Raw genomic sequence first — 16,924 nt, forward strand, 5'->3', positions numbered from 1 at the left:
CTTATCCTTGGCCTCAAGCAGAGGGACTGCATCTCTCCGGAGCTGAAATCCCTCCACTGGGTCCCGTGGCTTCAAGGATCTAGTTCAAGACCCTCTGCATTGTCCACATAACTTTCTGGGGCCTGGGTCCTATCCATCTACAACAATGCCTTCCTGAATACTTGTCCCTCCCGAACCCTCTGCTCATCTACCTCCAACCTTCTGCGAGTGAGCCGGTTCTCCAACCAGAGATTTGGAGGGTGATCTTTATCCTCAGGAGGGGCCTCCTTCTGGCTTGAGTCTGATCTGCTTAAGTTCTGGAAATTCCTCAAGACCTTCCTCTTCTTCTCCTCCTCCTTCTCTCTCCCTCTACCCTGCTAGCCTATCACTCTGGTCTTTCCCCTCTCTCTCTCCTTTTCTGTACCGACCTGCTGACTAGCCGCATGGTCTACCTCCGAGTCTCACAGGTCCCCAGCACCCCCGCCAGTCCTCTCGTACTCGCCTCCGGGCATTGCACTCACCTCATCATCACTGCACTTGAAAAATGTCCCAAGAGAGTGGCATCTCTCTGCACTTAACCCAGCCTCCACCAACTGGGTGCACTTGGACGCCCCCCCCCGACCTTGCCCCTCCCTTCCACCTCCCCCTCTCCTGTAACTGTCTGTGCACTTATGTGATCCGAATGCACCATGCTTGAAGATAGGCTGTCTGTTCCACCTTGTCTTCACTCCCTGCATGGTGGCGCCTTGATGCACTTGGAAAGACTGCAGGAGCGTTGTCAGGCCTATTTGCTATTATATTCACTGTTAATTGTATTATATGCACTTACTCTGCCTGTGCAGACTATTATCGTTTCAGAATTTCAAGGACTCTGAACGACTGTTGTTTTTCCCCTAGTCCCCTCCCTCTTTGAGCACTTTGAAACACTTGCTTTGTGTATAGGCGCTTTACAAATAAACATTACCATACCAATCTCTTCTTCCATTTCTATCCAAAAATCTTGAGGGATGGTGTACTCTGAAATTGCTTCTTATCTTGGTCATCTCTCTGCTTCCTGAGACTGAATCTGGCTTCCGCCCCTTCATTCTACTGAGACTGCCCTCCTCTCTGTTTCTAACTCACTTCTGTTCATTTGCACTTGAAACTGTCCTCGATCCTCGCCCCACTACATCTTTTTGCTGCTTTTGACACTTTTGACCACCCTTGCTCTTCCGCACCCTTTCTTCCCTTTGCCTCACCGGGACTGTCCTACAGTGGTTTGAATCCTACCTGACTGACTGTACTTTCTCCGTCTTCTGGGCTGGTAAACCTTCCTCTACCTTACCAGTTCTTCATGGTGTCCCCCACGGTCCGTCCTCGGCCCTCTGCTGTCTTTATTCTACACATACTCTATTGTTTCGTCCTTTGGTCTGTCCTCCCACTTCTGTGCTGATGGTTCACAAAATCTTTGTTTCCTTTTCTTCTGCCTCTGATACGCTTCATTCTACCATCTCTTCCTGTCTTCTGGCAACGCAATCATGGATGCATGCCAACTTCCTCTGCCTCAACCCCTCCAAAACTGAGATTCTTTTTTTGCACCATCTACCATCCCTCCCCTCTGCCCTCTTGTTCAATTTTCTTTTCACCCTCGCATCGTCCCTTTTCCCCTTTGCCCGAACCTGGGAGTCTACTTTGATTCCTCCCTTTCCTTCAAACCACACATCTCTAACACTGCCCGCTCCTGCCGTTACCATCTCTTTAACATGTGTAAAGCTTGCCCCTTTGTATCCTTTCACACCACTAAACTGCTCATCTCTACCGTTGTCCTTTCCTGCCTCGATTTCTGTTCAGCTTTGCTAATTGGTCCTCCCAACTATCATCTCACTACCCTCCGTTCTGTCTTTAATTCCTCTATCAGTACCCTCTGCTGTATTTCTCCTCGTGCCACTAACTCACACTCCTTGAGATCTGTAGTTTGACTTTCCTTTGTATTGCACCTTTTCTTTCACTTCCTCTGCATTGTATTCAAGTGCACACATGGCCATGCCCCCTTTACCTTCCTTCCTTCCTGTCTGTCTCATCCTGCTCTCTCTGCATTGGAAACCAACACTTGCTTTTAGTTCCATAACCCTCATGTGCTTCCTCCTGCTTTCGTTTCTTTGAACTCCTAGCCCCCACACATTGGAATTGCCTCACTCAGCAAATCCGGTCTTCTCTGTCTACTTTCTGTTTGAGCTACAAAATCTTTTATTTATCGTCCGACCATCATTGATTGTACTTATTTCATAATTTCTGCATTGTTCTGTTTTTACCTGTGCAGCGATTTGGCGAAAGCGCTTTATAAATAAATAAAATACAAATACATGTGATTTGTCTGAACTTATGCGGCATGCCACTGTTAGAGTTTGATTTTGATATCCTATGGTTTACTATTGTCACAAGCAACTCTTGATTATTTGTATCATCTGTAGTGTTGTGTAACATCTACAAGGCAGCGTTTTGTTAAATTAGAACTTTTACATCTTTGTAAATGACTGGATTCTATTCTGTTTCTGTAACATTCTGCAGGTAGCTCTCATGTATAACCTGGATTCCTCTGCCTGCTATGGGGAGCTTATCTTCATGGAACGCTACCAGGAAGTGGTGAGAGAACTGGCCAGGGTGGAGCATAAAATTGAAAACCAAGCATCAGAGACCATCAGCAAACGTTCTGGTAGTAATCGCTCAACAATGCAGGTCATCGGCACTGCGGTTGCTGCAGGTAGCATTTTTATATATTGAATCATATGTAAGGTGCCTATACAATAAATGATGTTAAATGTACCTGCCACAGATTAATGTTCTATATTGATCTACACTTTGTGGCGTATGCTGATCTGGAAACTTTTTAAAGCTGCTAGGACGCACAGCAAGGCTCTGCGTTTATGCCACTGATCGCTAGTAATGCCTCTAAATGCTGGAAGTGATGCCACTAGTGTGTATATAGCAAGCTGTGCATACCCTTTTACCTCATATCCTTTTTTCCTGTGGTCACAGATATAGTTTTTTTGGGAACAAACACTTTTCCAGTGAATTTATGCTTGCACCATGTCTTCCTAGTCGGGCGTTAATCCCTGCATAAACACCTTCATGCAGATGGCAGTGTTTTACCCTCTCCAACAATGAGTCTGGAGCTTGGGACAGGATCACAACTTTGAAGACTAGTTCCTGCCAATCAAGGCCATTGGGAAACCAGTTGCCATAGTCTTCATGGGGAGGATGAACCGAGACTTATGTCCTGCTGAGCGGTGACTTTCACCTGCTAGAGAGCCTGCCAAACCCAAGGTTTCACAGCGTTCTTTGGGCAAGTGGTATAGGTCATGCAGCAAGTCTTAATATTCACATGGCTACTCATACTCTTCCCATTGTGATCGGCAGTCCAGGAATCCTAGCTCCAGTTGCCATGCAGAGTTTGCTCCTAGAGCGAAGGTTAGTTTTAGCCTGCCACTCCATGCAGCAGCTTCTACTCCAGAGGGTTTGGAGGTTTCATTTTTGGGCTGCACTGTTTGATATATATATCAGCAGGCCCCACCCATCCTGGCCATTCCATTGTCGTCATCCCCTTTGCCAACTACTCCTTTTGGGAAAGCTTAAGCTTGTGAAAGGCTTGCAGCTGCACAACTTTGTTCTATTGTGTTCAAGGGAGCTTTCCCTAAGGGACACTCTGAATATATTCAGGCCGAATGTCACTTAGAATCTGTGAAGGGTGTGAGAGGTCATTACATCTAGATAGTAATCTATTCATCCTTTGCTGCAAGGCAAAACACGCAGTGGTGGATAACAGGGTGCTCTTTCCATCACCATACACTGCTCCCAACAGCAAAGCTTAAATATGTACTCCTGAGTCTCCAGCTTCTCAGAAATGAACCAAAGAGACTTGGATCCAGTTTTCGAAGCCAGAATGTTATGCTTATGGCACATAATCCTCCCTACCCCGTGCAGCTGTAATATATCACCTCCCTTGTTCCTTGAACACAGTATTCTCACTTGTGGCCCAAATGCATAGCCATAGCAAAACGGGCCTCACTATGTACTGCGTCTGGATAGATGTCATCCAAGCTCGAGCAGTACCTTACGAATGTAGGTGTGACCAAAGGGCTTTTAGAAAGATGAGTAACACAGGACTCATTAGCTGAAAAGTGTGGCCCCACCATTCACTCCCAACTAAGGGAGCTGTTAAAATCTTTCCCACGTAATCCATGGGATTTGCCTGCAAAGTGGGTTTTGAAATGCAGCATGCCGCTCTCAATCAGATGGCTTGTAGTGTTTTGTATCATGAGGCAGTTTAAAAGTTTCATTGCATATGTGACCAAGGAAAATAGGCTTGCACTTGTTTAAATATCATCAGAGAAGGCTAGAGTAATGCCATTATGATAGTGATAGTGTATGATGTGGACAGCGTGATGTGTAATGTGTATATGTACCAGGGCATCTCTTCTGGCACATAAATGCCATTGACACTCGGTGGGCGTCAACAAGGAGCTTTGCATTGCTCCTTCGTAGTCATAAAATATTTTTTTGTACCAGTCTACAACTAGAAGTGGGTTTATAAAGATGAGAAATCTGTGTGAGAATACCCTCCATCAAAAACATTACTAAAATTAAGGAATTTGTTCTCATCCTTCCTGGGTTCAGAGACGGAGAGGAACACAAGTATTGAGCACTACAATTGTCATGGGTCATTTTCCCCTACTGTTGAATTTTGACGACCACAAACCATTGACAGTATAGTTCCACAAATCACTTGGTCTTCCTTTTCCTATATGCAGAAGCACCACGCTTCTCTTTTAAGTCAGATGATACAACCCTACTTCCTGGCTATGGTTTTGTAGTATTGCTTAGCTCCGCTTAATAGCAGTGCCTAACATTCATCTTCATTGATCAGAAGTGTGTTCACTTAAGGTTTGAAGTATGTTGGTACCCGAGACATTTTAATTTGTATGTTGAAGGTGGGTTGGAAGATGTGAGAAGAGGCCCATTTTGCATCTTGTAAATAACTATTAATACTGCTTGCTGTCAAATGCCAATCTTAGAGTTCACCTCCAAGTTCCTTGTAGAGAATCACACACGTGTCATATCCAGTATTTATTCTGGTGATTATTCCTACTCTACTCGTCTGTGAATTGACGCTGGACCTACTCCAGTTCATCTCATCATGCCTGGTATGAAGGAACAGAGAAAAGGGAGAACATGTGCAGCAAAAAACACAATTCTCCCCATCATTGGGAAATCCGACCCTCAATCAAATAGAAGCTTGTAGCAGTGTAATGCCATTGTCACATCAACTTGTGTGCTATTCTTGCTACTCAAATGCCACATCAAGCGCCTTCTGATTAAATCGATCTTCCCATCCTTAATAGAATAAGATACAAACTGTGTATTATCTTCTGTTTCCAAAACTTGAAACCAACCTCTACATATATTGTTCTATGCCATTAGGAAGTAATTTGGCCATCGAATATATTAATTCATCAATAAAATGTTTCAAGTAATTGGGTCTGACAAAAATAGCAAATCAATTGAAGAATGGTTGTATAGCCAGGCACAAACGGGTACAAGTGCTGAGAAAACAAGAAACATGCCGAGCACCATATAGGATCTTTGTCCAGAGTGGGTAGAAAAGTGGTTAGGCTGTATAGTCAAACAGCCCTGACGGGCTAATAACTCAATGTTTTTGTTTCTGTTCTGTAGTACGTAATTTGGTCTCATACCATGATTCTGTTCAGTAACATGTCTATGTCCCATCATTTTAAATTCCTATTATTTCTGTGTGTGTGTGTGTGTGTGCGTGTGTGTGTGTGTGTATTTTAAATTCCTATTATTTCTCTGTGTGTGTGTGTGTGTGTGTGTGTGTGTGTGTGTGTTTTGTCTATTTTTGTCAAGAGTTTGAGATGTTTGTGTCATTCACAGAGTTCTTTAAAATAGGATGTGTTTTGATTTATTGACTAAGCGTATTTGGACTGAATTTTGTGATTGATCTTTGCAGGAATGGTGGTCTATTCGATCTCTGATGTTACTGATAAGCTGCTAGTTTCATCACCCAGCCCTATTCCCACACTGAAAGAGGACTTCTGGACTAGTAGCCTCCAGCTTGAGTCCATTGACCCATTGAAGGACATTCTGGATGACCTCATCCCTACTGCTATGGCTGCCTTTGATTTAGCTTGCACTCAGGCACATCTCTGGAAAACCTGTAAGCAGTTGTTGCAGACCGCAGAGAGGCGGCTGCAGAACAGTCTGGAGAGCAAAGGTATATTCTGTGCTTGCATTTCAAATTCTATATCAATTTTTGTATTTTATGTTATGTACATCACTGTGCTATGTATATCAGGTGCACAAACTAATCAAAGGACCTCTAATTTGGTACTTGCTCTAGCCACTTGCAGTCGCATTAGCATTCTGTACTGTGTTCTTACGCATTTGCAGTAACTGTTTTAGTGAAAAACGTCTCATCCGCTCACACTGCTCTAAACTAGATACATTCTAACCCTTTTGATGTGTCTTTATAAGAAAACCAATTTCAACTAATTTCCATCCAGTGCACAAAAGACCCCTGAGATGCCAGAAAAATTAAAACTGTATCATGGAATTCACAGGAATGTAATGAAAGTAAGCAATAGAAAGAAATGGCAGCTGGTCACTCCAGCCGTGCTTGTTAAGAAACCTGCTGCTGCAGCAGGCCAGGTTGGAAATGGTTCTCCAAAGATGCTGCCTAAAGCAGCAAAAGAATTTGGAATGTGGGTCGCCCAGTATATGTACACTACATTATATAATCTGCTCAAACGACCCAACTGCTGGCTGCTGTTTTTCCACCTGGAAATTGTGTGGGTTAACTGCTCCTGGATTCCTCCTTTTAGGAGCATTTCTTTCCACATTTGTTTGTTTTTTAACCTAGCAGTCCTTGCTTTTCTTTTTTCGAATGCGAGCACCTGCCTCACATGCTTTCCATTTTTTCTGAAAAGAAAACCTCTGATTTTTAGGGTCTATCAAAAATGTCAGTAAAATAATTCCTCTCTCACCTGCTTTAAGACCGATATACAATACATGCAGTGTGTAAGTCAGCGTTTACTCAGGGTCAGTTACCCGGCAATATGCACCAGGTAACCCCATGCCCAGGATGTGTGGGCCTGCTTCTCGATCTGTCCTGTGCTCCTGCTGAGTCTCCCTCTACTACCCTTACCAGCATTACTCCCTTACCTTGGTGTCTATTGTTAGCGTAGATTTTCATTTTTTTTGCATAATCTCCTCCACATGTGCGTCCCCAGCACTCTTTGCTGAACATATGGCTTTTTGGTCTCTTCCCTTGAGTGAGTGGGAACCTTTTTCCACACCCACTCAGTCTTTACCCTATCATTTATGATACTTTGTATTTGTTTTTTAACTCTTTCTTGGTGAAATGCTTTCCTCCAAGTTCCATGGCACCTGTCATTGACTTTTGCTGCACACAACACTCTCTGTGTAGTGTGACTGGGAGCCCTTGGGCTTCTCTTTTTATTTTCGGTTATTTTCCTTGTGAGAACTAATGTTACTAATGGTGAGGGGGCGGGGGTATTTAGTATCCTTCCTAACTTTTATATTGTGAGATCAACTCACCTCACCTTATGTGCCTGGCTCTCGGGTTCCTGCAAGGATCAAAATCAAATCCCTCTGCGTCATCCATAAGGCTGTTTGGGGCTGGGGAACATGCTATCTATAACTTGCTATCAACAAATACTCTCCCTCCAGATACTTACGCTCCTCTGGCTCCAAATCTCTGCGTGTCAAGTGTTTCTCTAAGCAGCTAGCTGGTGGTCGATCTCTTTCCTCGACTGGCTCCCTCTTACTTTCTGTCTTGCGCTAGATCTCCTCAAATTCCGGAAGCTCCTCAAGACTTTCCTCTTCACCTCCTCCTTCCCCCTCTCCCTGCTGTGCTAAACCCCACAGTTGCTGAGATTGGTGGCCTTGGCCCTTATGTGTCCTTCTGGGTCCTGGCCTTCCGCCCAATCGCCTTCACCCTCTGCCCTCTCCCAGCACTTGTCTCTGGGCACCCATTGGCCCGTGTTGTCTCACAGGACGGCTCTTATTGTATTGGCAGGTGACCATTCCTCACCAAGTGATATCTGCCAGGCACTTACCTGTTGCCTTGCAACTGACTCCCTGGCACTTCCCCCCCCCCCCCCCCTCTGTGGCACTCAAAGCACTTACCCCCTTCCCTTGTCCCTTCTCCCTCTCTTATTTTGCACTTTCTGAATGCTCACAAGGCCTAGTAGGACCTCCTCTTTATTGTTCATAAGTTTATTCTATTTGCCTTTGTTCCCATTTTCCCTCCCCTTTGCCCTGTGGGTGCTTTGAAACACAATAAGCGCCTTAAAAATGCACAATAAAATAAAAAATAAAATAAAAATGTGGACTGCTGGGGGCTACATTGTACCCCTTCCTCAATGCTCCTGTAACTTTTTAGTTACAGTGACACGCTAAACTGAATGGCTGGTGACAGTGGTTTTATCCTACCTACTTTTGTGCAAAATATACTCCCAGGCTGTACTCACAACCGCAGTAAATCACAAAATTGTCACCATTGCCTCAAAATGGTGACTACATTCCTTTTTCGCCATTTCTCTTTTGCTTGTCCCTTCCTGATTCTCCTTCTGCCGTGCTAGGTGGAGGAGGTCCTGGTTTTTCGTTTGTCTTTAGCAGGAGTCCTTTGTGAAGCCCACCAGGGCTCCAGCGTGTCTGTGAGGACAGGGAATGGAGGAGTCTAACTCTGCTGTTCTTTGTCTTCTGGTGTGCCTACCTGCAACTAGTTCCAACTGGGGTGCTGGCAGGCGGGAAAGGACAGCCACTACCCACAGTTTGAATGTCGCATGGGTGCTGATTGGCTGGGTTCCTGCATAAAGGGCATGGATCCTGAGGCTGAAAACGAGCTGACCCCTAGAACAGAAGAACCGATGAGGAAGGAGAGGAGGGATCCACTCCATTTACCCTTCTTCAGTCTACCTGACCAAGAATCTGGTGACTGGGATTACTGCTGCTGCATTGTGGAAGCTTTCTGCAGCAACTTCGTTGTCACTCCTAAGGTACTGTGAGACTCTCAGTAGAATTTACCTAGAGCTGGATTGCTGCTCCTGTGTTGCTGGAGTGCTGATTCGTGTTTTTGGGAGTTTGCCCATACACGTTCGCCCAGGCCCTTAGCCTCTACGCCTACAGGGTGACTTCTCTGGAGTCATTGACCCCTTCTACCAATAAAGAAGTTACTTATTTGCTTCAGAAAATTTCCTCTGGAACTGTTGAACTTTCTACACCTGTTTTGCCCTCCAAACTGACTCGGAGACACTCCTAACTAGTTAGGGATGGACTTTTAAAGTGTCAGATCTCTGTGAAATTATTGCCAAGTATTTACTTACCTTGTGTTGGCTTTGTTTCATTTATCTTATCTGAAACGGTTTCTACAAAAGTATTTTACTTAACTTTGAATTGCATAGTGCCATTCTAAAAATAATTACAAAGTGGTTTACTTATTGTGAATAATGCATTGGTTTTCCTAAAGTTGCTTATTGTGTGTTATAGTACTTACCTTTTAACTTCAGCTTAGTGTGTATATATAAAATAAACCATTATTTGTATATAGTTGGTGTGCCAGTGTTTCTTTGGCCTATCTGTAAGTTCTTTGTACCACCTACATTCCTGTTGCCCTCCTCTGCTCAGCCATTGCCACCAAGATGCTTGTGCGGTTTAGGCCTATGTTAAGAGTTGGAACCCTGTATCCTAGGTGAGAGTATTCTAAACTCTTACCCAAGGTGGACTTTTGTAAAACTCCCTAACACCTATTAACCCTCAGGGATTTTCCCGGCACACATGCGCGACAGACACTAATCCATCAGATCCACACTTGATTCCGCATAGCATTTCTTAAGTCTGCTCTGACCTGGTACATTTGCTTCCCAAATGGTCATTGCGTTTACCTAGAGTTTGTTTTCAGCTTGAGTACTTAGCCGTTGTTTCTGCCCAGGTATGTGTGTGTCTCCACCCTCTCCCGCTACTGTCCTGGTTTCCTTGTTCTGTTCAGCTCTGCCCCGTCTGACTCCATCGCATACCTGCCACCTGCACTGTCCAGATCAGCAGACCTCCACCATTCCTGGGCTACCATGGCCTTCTACCCTTGACATGCACACCTTCTCAGCTGCCAGCTAACACAGCACCTGTGCCACGTACCGAGTTAACCAACACCTGAAAAATGTGTGTGTCTTCTTTGCATGAATTGAGCTGTATTCCCGCTAGATCCATCTTTGGCACGTGCAGGTTAAAGGAAGGGGTTGATTATGGAAATCGATGGTGGCATTTTTCTTTAACCACAGACCTTTGAATATAGTTAAGGGGGTTCGCATAATGTTCTCTGTGCACCTATTTTGAGAGTGTATCAATACGGGGCATTCCCACTTCATGGGCTGTGAACAATCCTGCAGATCCCTCACTGAAACCCTGCCTGAAGTCTCCTCCCAGGTGGCCCGGGCAAGGCAGGCACTTCTTGATCACAACCCTGGGAGTGGTGTACTGCGGGAGGATCACCTGGGTGGAGACATGACCAAGAGTAGTGGGGAGATTCTGTGGGATCAGACACAGTATTGTTCCTCTAACAAGGAGACTCTTACCAGCCTAACAGAAGAGATATGGCTTACTTTAATTTTAATGTCTCTCAACCTCCTATGGTATCTAAGGTGGTCAACCCTAAGGTTGTAACACCAAAGCATATTATACCAAAGGGGAGAACCTTTAGGCTCCTAAAATCAAATGCCCTCCTCAATACCAAAGGTACCACTACAAGGAATGGCGGAAATGTCTTCTGTAAATCATTTCCCTCTAGTAAAGTTTAATCCTACAGCCCCTCTGTTATAATTACGGGCATTAAATCCACCCTTATAAATATGCGAGAAGTAGAAAAACCTGACATTGATGAAGTAAACACATATCCCAGAATCCTATAGGGACTGAGACGAAGAAGAGAGCTAAAGAAGCATGTATATGTAGTGGTCAGGCAATTAAGCCTAATAGTTTTTACAAGTGTCAGGCAATTGGAACCAATGGCTTACATCTGAAGCTAATTGTCAGACCTGTGTGGCATAAAAGGCTGCAACAGGATAGGGGAGAAAGAAGGAGCAGGAGTCGGAAGGCTGGCAGCAGTAGCAGTAGTAGAAGAGCACAAAGCTAGCAATTCACGAGGAAGTGTGATCACAGAAAGGACGCCAGAAAGGGTCCTGTGGTCTGAAACCCTGTATTGCTGTGGCTGCACGGAGGAAGTTGTGCTGAGAGTGAAGCTTTCCCTAGGTGTGCCGTGCGGCTGTGATTGTAGAGCTGTGACCGTGCTGAAGCTTGAGGCCCGTAGCAGAAGGCAAGCTGGGGGACTGAGAAGTCAAGGAGACTCCCAATGGGAATGGCCGGACCAGAGACACGCGTGCTGCAGAAGGGTGTGGGTCCCAATAGTGCCTAAAGTGATAGTAGCAGTTGAAGAAGTCGAGAAAGTGAAGCAGCCCGCAACTGCAGTGTTCCTGGAGCCGGTGAGTGAAGCTTGGCATTCAGGTTCACTAAGCAAGCCCATGCCGGTAACTGTTACCAGCTCAGAAGTAACTTGCGTAAGTTCAGAAGAGAGTATAAACTGTTAGTCGTTGTGGAAATCCCTTTTAGTAATGGAATTGTAACTCACTATTAGTGAGAGCAATAGTGTTTGCGTAAGAAGAAAAGCCTATTTCCATTGCTGAACAATTAACTGTTGCTGGAGTGGTTGCGTCTCTCTTATAAAAAGGGAACGCCTGTTAAAAACCATTCTGAAAAACTAACGTTGACTTTCACAAGTGAAATAAGTGAAACAGTATCAAAGGAAGGTCACGTGTGGCCAATTGTATTTCCCTAAATGAGTCTGAAACTGTTTCTGTGATATTGACTAGCAATACATAACTGGTATCTCTTTAAGGTTAAAAACCATCCTAAAGTGTGGTCGCGTGTGCTTAAATCTGTTTTTCCTTTGAAGACTGAACCTTGTAGTATTCAGAACGTTTATTCTTGAAGTCCAGAAGTTTTTGTACTGACTAGAAAAACAAGCATTACCCAAGCCAACGGGCAAAGCATTTCCATAGTGGAACCAGTCCTATTAAAATTGATAACACCTGATCTGCAAGAAGCCTTAAAGGTCCAGTGTCCTCTGAAACAAGCGTAGAATTGTTACCTGAAACTGGAAGAGTAGCAATACAGCTTCAGGGTTGTTACTGGAACCATGAAGGAGTGAACAAAGCTGGGGAAGGGAGCAGGGTGCTTGTAAAAAAGTCATGTAGAAGAAGATAATATGTAATGCTGAAGTTGAGAGAAAGTCAGTCTTGGATCAGAGGGAGGTTATACTTGAGGCAGACAGAAGAGGCAAAGAGGCTACCCTTTTCTTGGAGTAAAGGAAAGAAAAGTGCCTTGCTTACCTGTAGAGACCGAAGTGCCTTGTCTTTGTATGCCTATTAATCCTGAAGTATAACGTTGTAGAAGAAGAAGCAGAAGTACTTGAACTGTGGTGGTGTACAAACTGTCGGTGGATGTCAGATTGAAGTTGGTTGAAGTAGTAGCATACTGTGGAACAAATGAGATTGTCCCCATGGTAACACTAGTAGAAGGATGGTTGTCTAGAGGAAAGCAACAACTCAAAGAGAAGCATCCTGACAATTATACCAAATGTACAAGAGAGGTCGGTATCAATTATAAAGTTGTTGCAGAAGAACTGTAGCAATTAATCTTGGAAGGATTAATTACCATTGGTGCTTTCTTTTGGGCTGAAATTGGAAGGGGGGCTTTTCAACTGGAAGCTGAAGAAGTGTTACCAGTGTATTTCTGTTTAATGAGCTTTTCTGTTGACTTGGAACCCATAAGAACTGGCTCAAGACTTTTATTTTCCTTTGAACATTTTGGATAATTGACTTTGGAAAACCCTGGGGAAGGGATTTACCCAGGAAAGGTGAAGGTCATCCAAAATACTGGTTAAATATTGTTCATTTTTTTAATGTTTTTGATTTCCTTTGAATGTTTTGTTGTTTAGTGTGAGGGCCAGTTTGTTTATGTTAGGGGTTAGTCCCTTAGCTTTTATACCAGGTAGGGAATTCCCTGATAGAGTAGGAATAGTGAGGATTTGCTTGCCAAATATTTCTTTAACCCCTTAAAGGTTTTCCCTCCCAATTCTGAGCCCTTTTTTGGACATTTCGGTATGTCGGCATTCAATCTCTGGTAATGTTTTTTTTGTTACAAGTGCTATCCCGGACAAATTTGCACCCTTTTCTTCCCACATGTAGGCGGTCATAACCCCACCAAGGATTCCTAGTTTGCTGTGGGGGTGTGTAGGAAAATAATACAAAAGTGACCACATTTTGTGTTCTTTCAGAAAATGCCAATAAATTGATGTACAACGAAGCCTGTGGTTTTTTTCTTGTAAGAGCTAGGAACAAATGGTTTGCAGTTCTGAATTCGTCATTTTCCAAGCATTCCTGAACAGGTTGAGTGGAAACAAAAAAACATATTTTTCATAAAGTTACCATCAGTTTTGTGAGAGGTAGGCGACATTTCCCTTTTTTTTTAAATTGGACATGCTTTTATGGAATGGAAGTGGAGGGTAGGAAAGCTCAATGGGAAAACAGAAAAGCATACATTTCTGAAATGTGGTTAAATTTGCAAGTTCAGGAAGGGGTCATTTGCACAGGGCAGGACACAATTATGTACTTAAAATTCCCATAGTTTGGGAAATAATTGCAAAAGGGACGGAATGAAAAGTAAGTGCTGGACATGTTTGTACTTGTAAGGTAATGGCTTCTGTGAATATTGAGAGAAGCAATGCACTGCTACATTCCCCTGACTCTTCGTGTTAGGCAATATTTCACAAAACAAGCATTACCACAAGCCACAAACAGAGCTATTGTACACAGGATTTGTATGCTGACGGCCTAAACAGACGTACTTAGCATTACAAAATAAGGAAAACGAATTTGATGAAGAATGGCAAGCATACGTTTTTTGAAAGAACACAGGCAGACCTTTTGATGGATAGGTGACTTGCGCAGATTACAAAAGCGTACAGTGCCTAAAGCAACGACTAAATGTGTCACATTTGGGAAATGAAATGGTTGTGTAACAAAGTGCGGTAGAAATGTATGAAAACGTTATCAAAACTAAGAGAAAACAACAAAAGTCCTACCTTCCCACTTTCCCACACGTGTCCCGATAAAAATGGTACCTCATGCATGGGTGCACTAAACGGGGCAGAAAGGGAAAAGGCTAAACCACTGATACATCAAACACCCTGGGGGAGACTGGATTTCGCTTTGTGGACAACCCACAGAATTGGGCCTGGGGTTTCGAGGCCACCAAGGAAAACAGGGACCCCATGGATATCTGAAAAGAGGACAACCGTGTGAATCCAAAGAGTTCTGACTTGTGCAAATCGCCCTCGAGTTTATCACCCACAAGGCCCAGCAAAGTTTAAAATGATGGGAAAAAAACAAAATCTTAAGACATTTGCCACCTGGAAACTACCTAAATACACCGGCAACAACACATGTCCTACCTTCCCACAGATGTTCCGACGAAAACGGTACTTCACATAAGTGGGTGCACTGACCTAGGCACAAAGGTAAAAGGCTAAACCACTGGTACATCAAACACCCTGGGGAACACTGGATTTGGCTTTGTGAACAAACCATAGATTTGGGCCTGGGGTGTCGCAGCCACCAAAGGAAAAAACGGAACCCCATGCATTTCTGAAAAGAAGACACTCATGGGAATCCAAAGAGGTCTGACTTGCGCGAATCACCCTAGAATGTATAACCCATAAGGCCCAGGAGAGTCCAAATGTAGGGGTGAAAACACAATTTTCAGACATTTCCCACCAGGAAACCACCAGAATACACCGGCAAGAAACCATGTCCTACTTTCCCACGCTCCCACAGGTGTCCCAACGAAAATGGTACCTCACATTTGTGGGTGCACTTACCTGGGTGCGAAGGGAAAAGGCTAAGTCACTGATGCACCAAAGGGCATGGGAAGAGCAAATATTTACTGTATTTGGTCTTGTGGACAACCCACAGTCTTGGGCCTGGGGTGTCGCAGCCACCAAGGAAAACAGGGAACCATTTGCACTTTAGAAATGAATGACGCCTTCACAAATTCAATGAGCCATAACTTGCGTGAATTGTGCAACAATTTCTTAGCCACACTGTACTGAAAATCTCACCAATAATAAACCATTTTCACACATTTGCCCCAGAGAAACCATAATAACACGTTGGCAACAACACATGTCCTACCTTCCCAAGGTTTCCATATATGTTCCGACAAAAGCCAGACCTTACATGCTTGGGTGTGCTCACCTGGGTGGAAATGGATAAATCATTTGAATGCCAAGTGCTCTGGGAATACAAGAATCACTGTGCATTTGCCACCGCTGCCCTGTTTTTCCTCTTCAAGCCCTTTTGCAGGCACCTTTGCTCACTCTCATAGTACATACAGTGCATAGTGCAACAGGACACCCATGGTTGGTTTTAGCACAAGAAAAAAGGAACTTGTGAGCAGCTTTCTCCAGCCATCCATATCAGCAGTCACACATCTTCCAAATCACCAGCTCCACAGCAACCATATCTGCACACTCATAGCAAGAGGACATTCCCTCACATGGCAACCATGTCTCCAGGCAATGTCTTTCACACCAACTACATGAACTCGCATATCAACTGTACCTGCATTCAACAGTCATGTTGCACCAACCGTACCTCACTCACACACCAATCACATCTCAGTCATTCTAAAAGAAGACATTCCTGTCATACAACACATGAGCTTTACTTTAGTAAAAGAAAATCATGGCAGGTTGATGAGATTTATAAAAGACACTGCTGCCATATAGATGGCTTCCAGTTCGCATTTTCATTTCACTTAGCCCTCAAGGGGAGGGAGACAAACTGGCATTTCCATATTTCAAAAGACACACCTTGAGTGGAAGGAACCGGAATGGTGTTCCCTTCTTGTCCAAGTCACGCCTCGAGTGGAGGGAGCTGGACTGGCGTTTTGTTCTAAGGCACATCTCAAGGGGAGGGAGCTGGACTACCTTTGCTTGCCAAGGCTCGCCTCCACGGGAAGGAACCAGAATGGTGTTCCTTTCTAAGGCATGTCTCGAGTGGAGGGAACCCAGAACCACGTTCCCTTCCAAGGCACGCCTCAAGTGAAGGAAGCTGCACTAGCATTGCTTCCCAAGCACACCTTGAGTGGAGGGAGCCGGAACGTCTGCATGTGTACATCCCTTCTGTTGTAGAATTTTACTGCCACCAGTTCATGTCGCAATGCCATACATGCTCCCTTGTCCAGCTTCTTACAAACGCATTGTCTGGGGAAGCCTTTGCGGTTACTGCAGATTGTACCGCATGCCAGGGTGCCCACATTGTACAATTCCTTGAACAATGGTATTCCTGTGTAGAAATTGTCCACATATAAATGGTGACCCTTGTGGAACAATGGTGTGGCAAGATCCCACACAATCTTCTCACTTATCCCTAAATGCGCTGGCCAGCCTAGAGACTTTATGCTCGAGTCTTTTCCAGTGTAAACTCTCATATTGTAGGGAATGCCCAGTGGTACTTTCACCAACATGTAAACCTTCATCCTATATCATGCTCTCTTGCTTAGAATATTCTGCTTGAACAGTAGTCGACCTTTGACCAACACCAGAGATTCATCGATGGATATGTTCTGGCTAGGAACACACACCTCTGAAAATCGCCACGCAAAGTGCTTCAGTAATGGCTGTATTTCGAATAGCCTATCACAATTAGGGTCAGTTCTTGGTAATGCTGCAGAGTTGTCATTGAAATGCAGAATACGTTGCAATTCTAGGAAATTATCCCTACTCATTATTGCTGGCAACAAAGGGCTTGCAAATAAA

General features: G+C 44.2%; 1 protein-coding gene across 2 annotated transcripts in view; it reads left to right on the forward strand.

The window, feature by feature from the left end:
- The window catches only part of ZFYVE26 (zinc finger FYVE-type containing 26), a 1,501,667-nt gene that overhangs the window by 422,915 nt on the left and 1,061,828 nt on the right, over nt 1-16,924 (forward strand). For both annotated transcript variants that reach the window (XM_069638726.1, XM_069638727.1), the window contains exons 14-15: nt 2,527-2,719; nt 5,984-6,247. In XM_069638726.1, coding sequence (XP_069494827.1) covers nt 2,527-2,719; nt 5,984-6,247 — 457 coding nt within the window. The remainder of the gene's footprint in view (nt 1-2,526; nt 2,720-5,983; nt 6,248-16,924) is intronic.

Source organism: Ambystoma mexicanum, chromosome 14 (assembly GCF_040938575.1).
Source record: "Ambystoma mexicanum isolate Mex_15411 chromosome 14, UKY_AmexF1_1, whole genome shotgun sequence".
NCBI classification, from domain to species: domain Eukaryota; kingdom Metazoa; phylum Chordata; class Amphibia; order Caudata; family Ambystomatidae; genus Ambystoma; species Ambystoma mexicanum.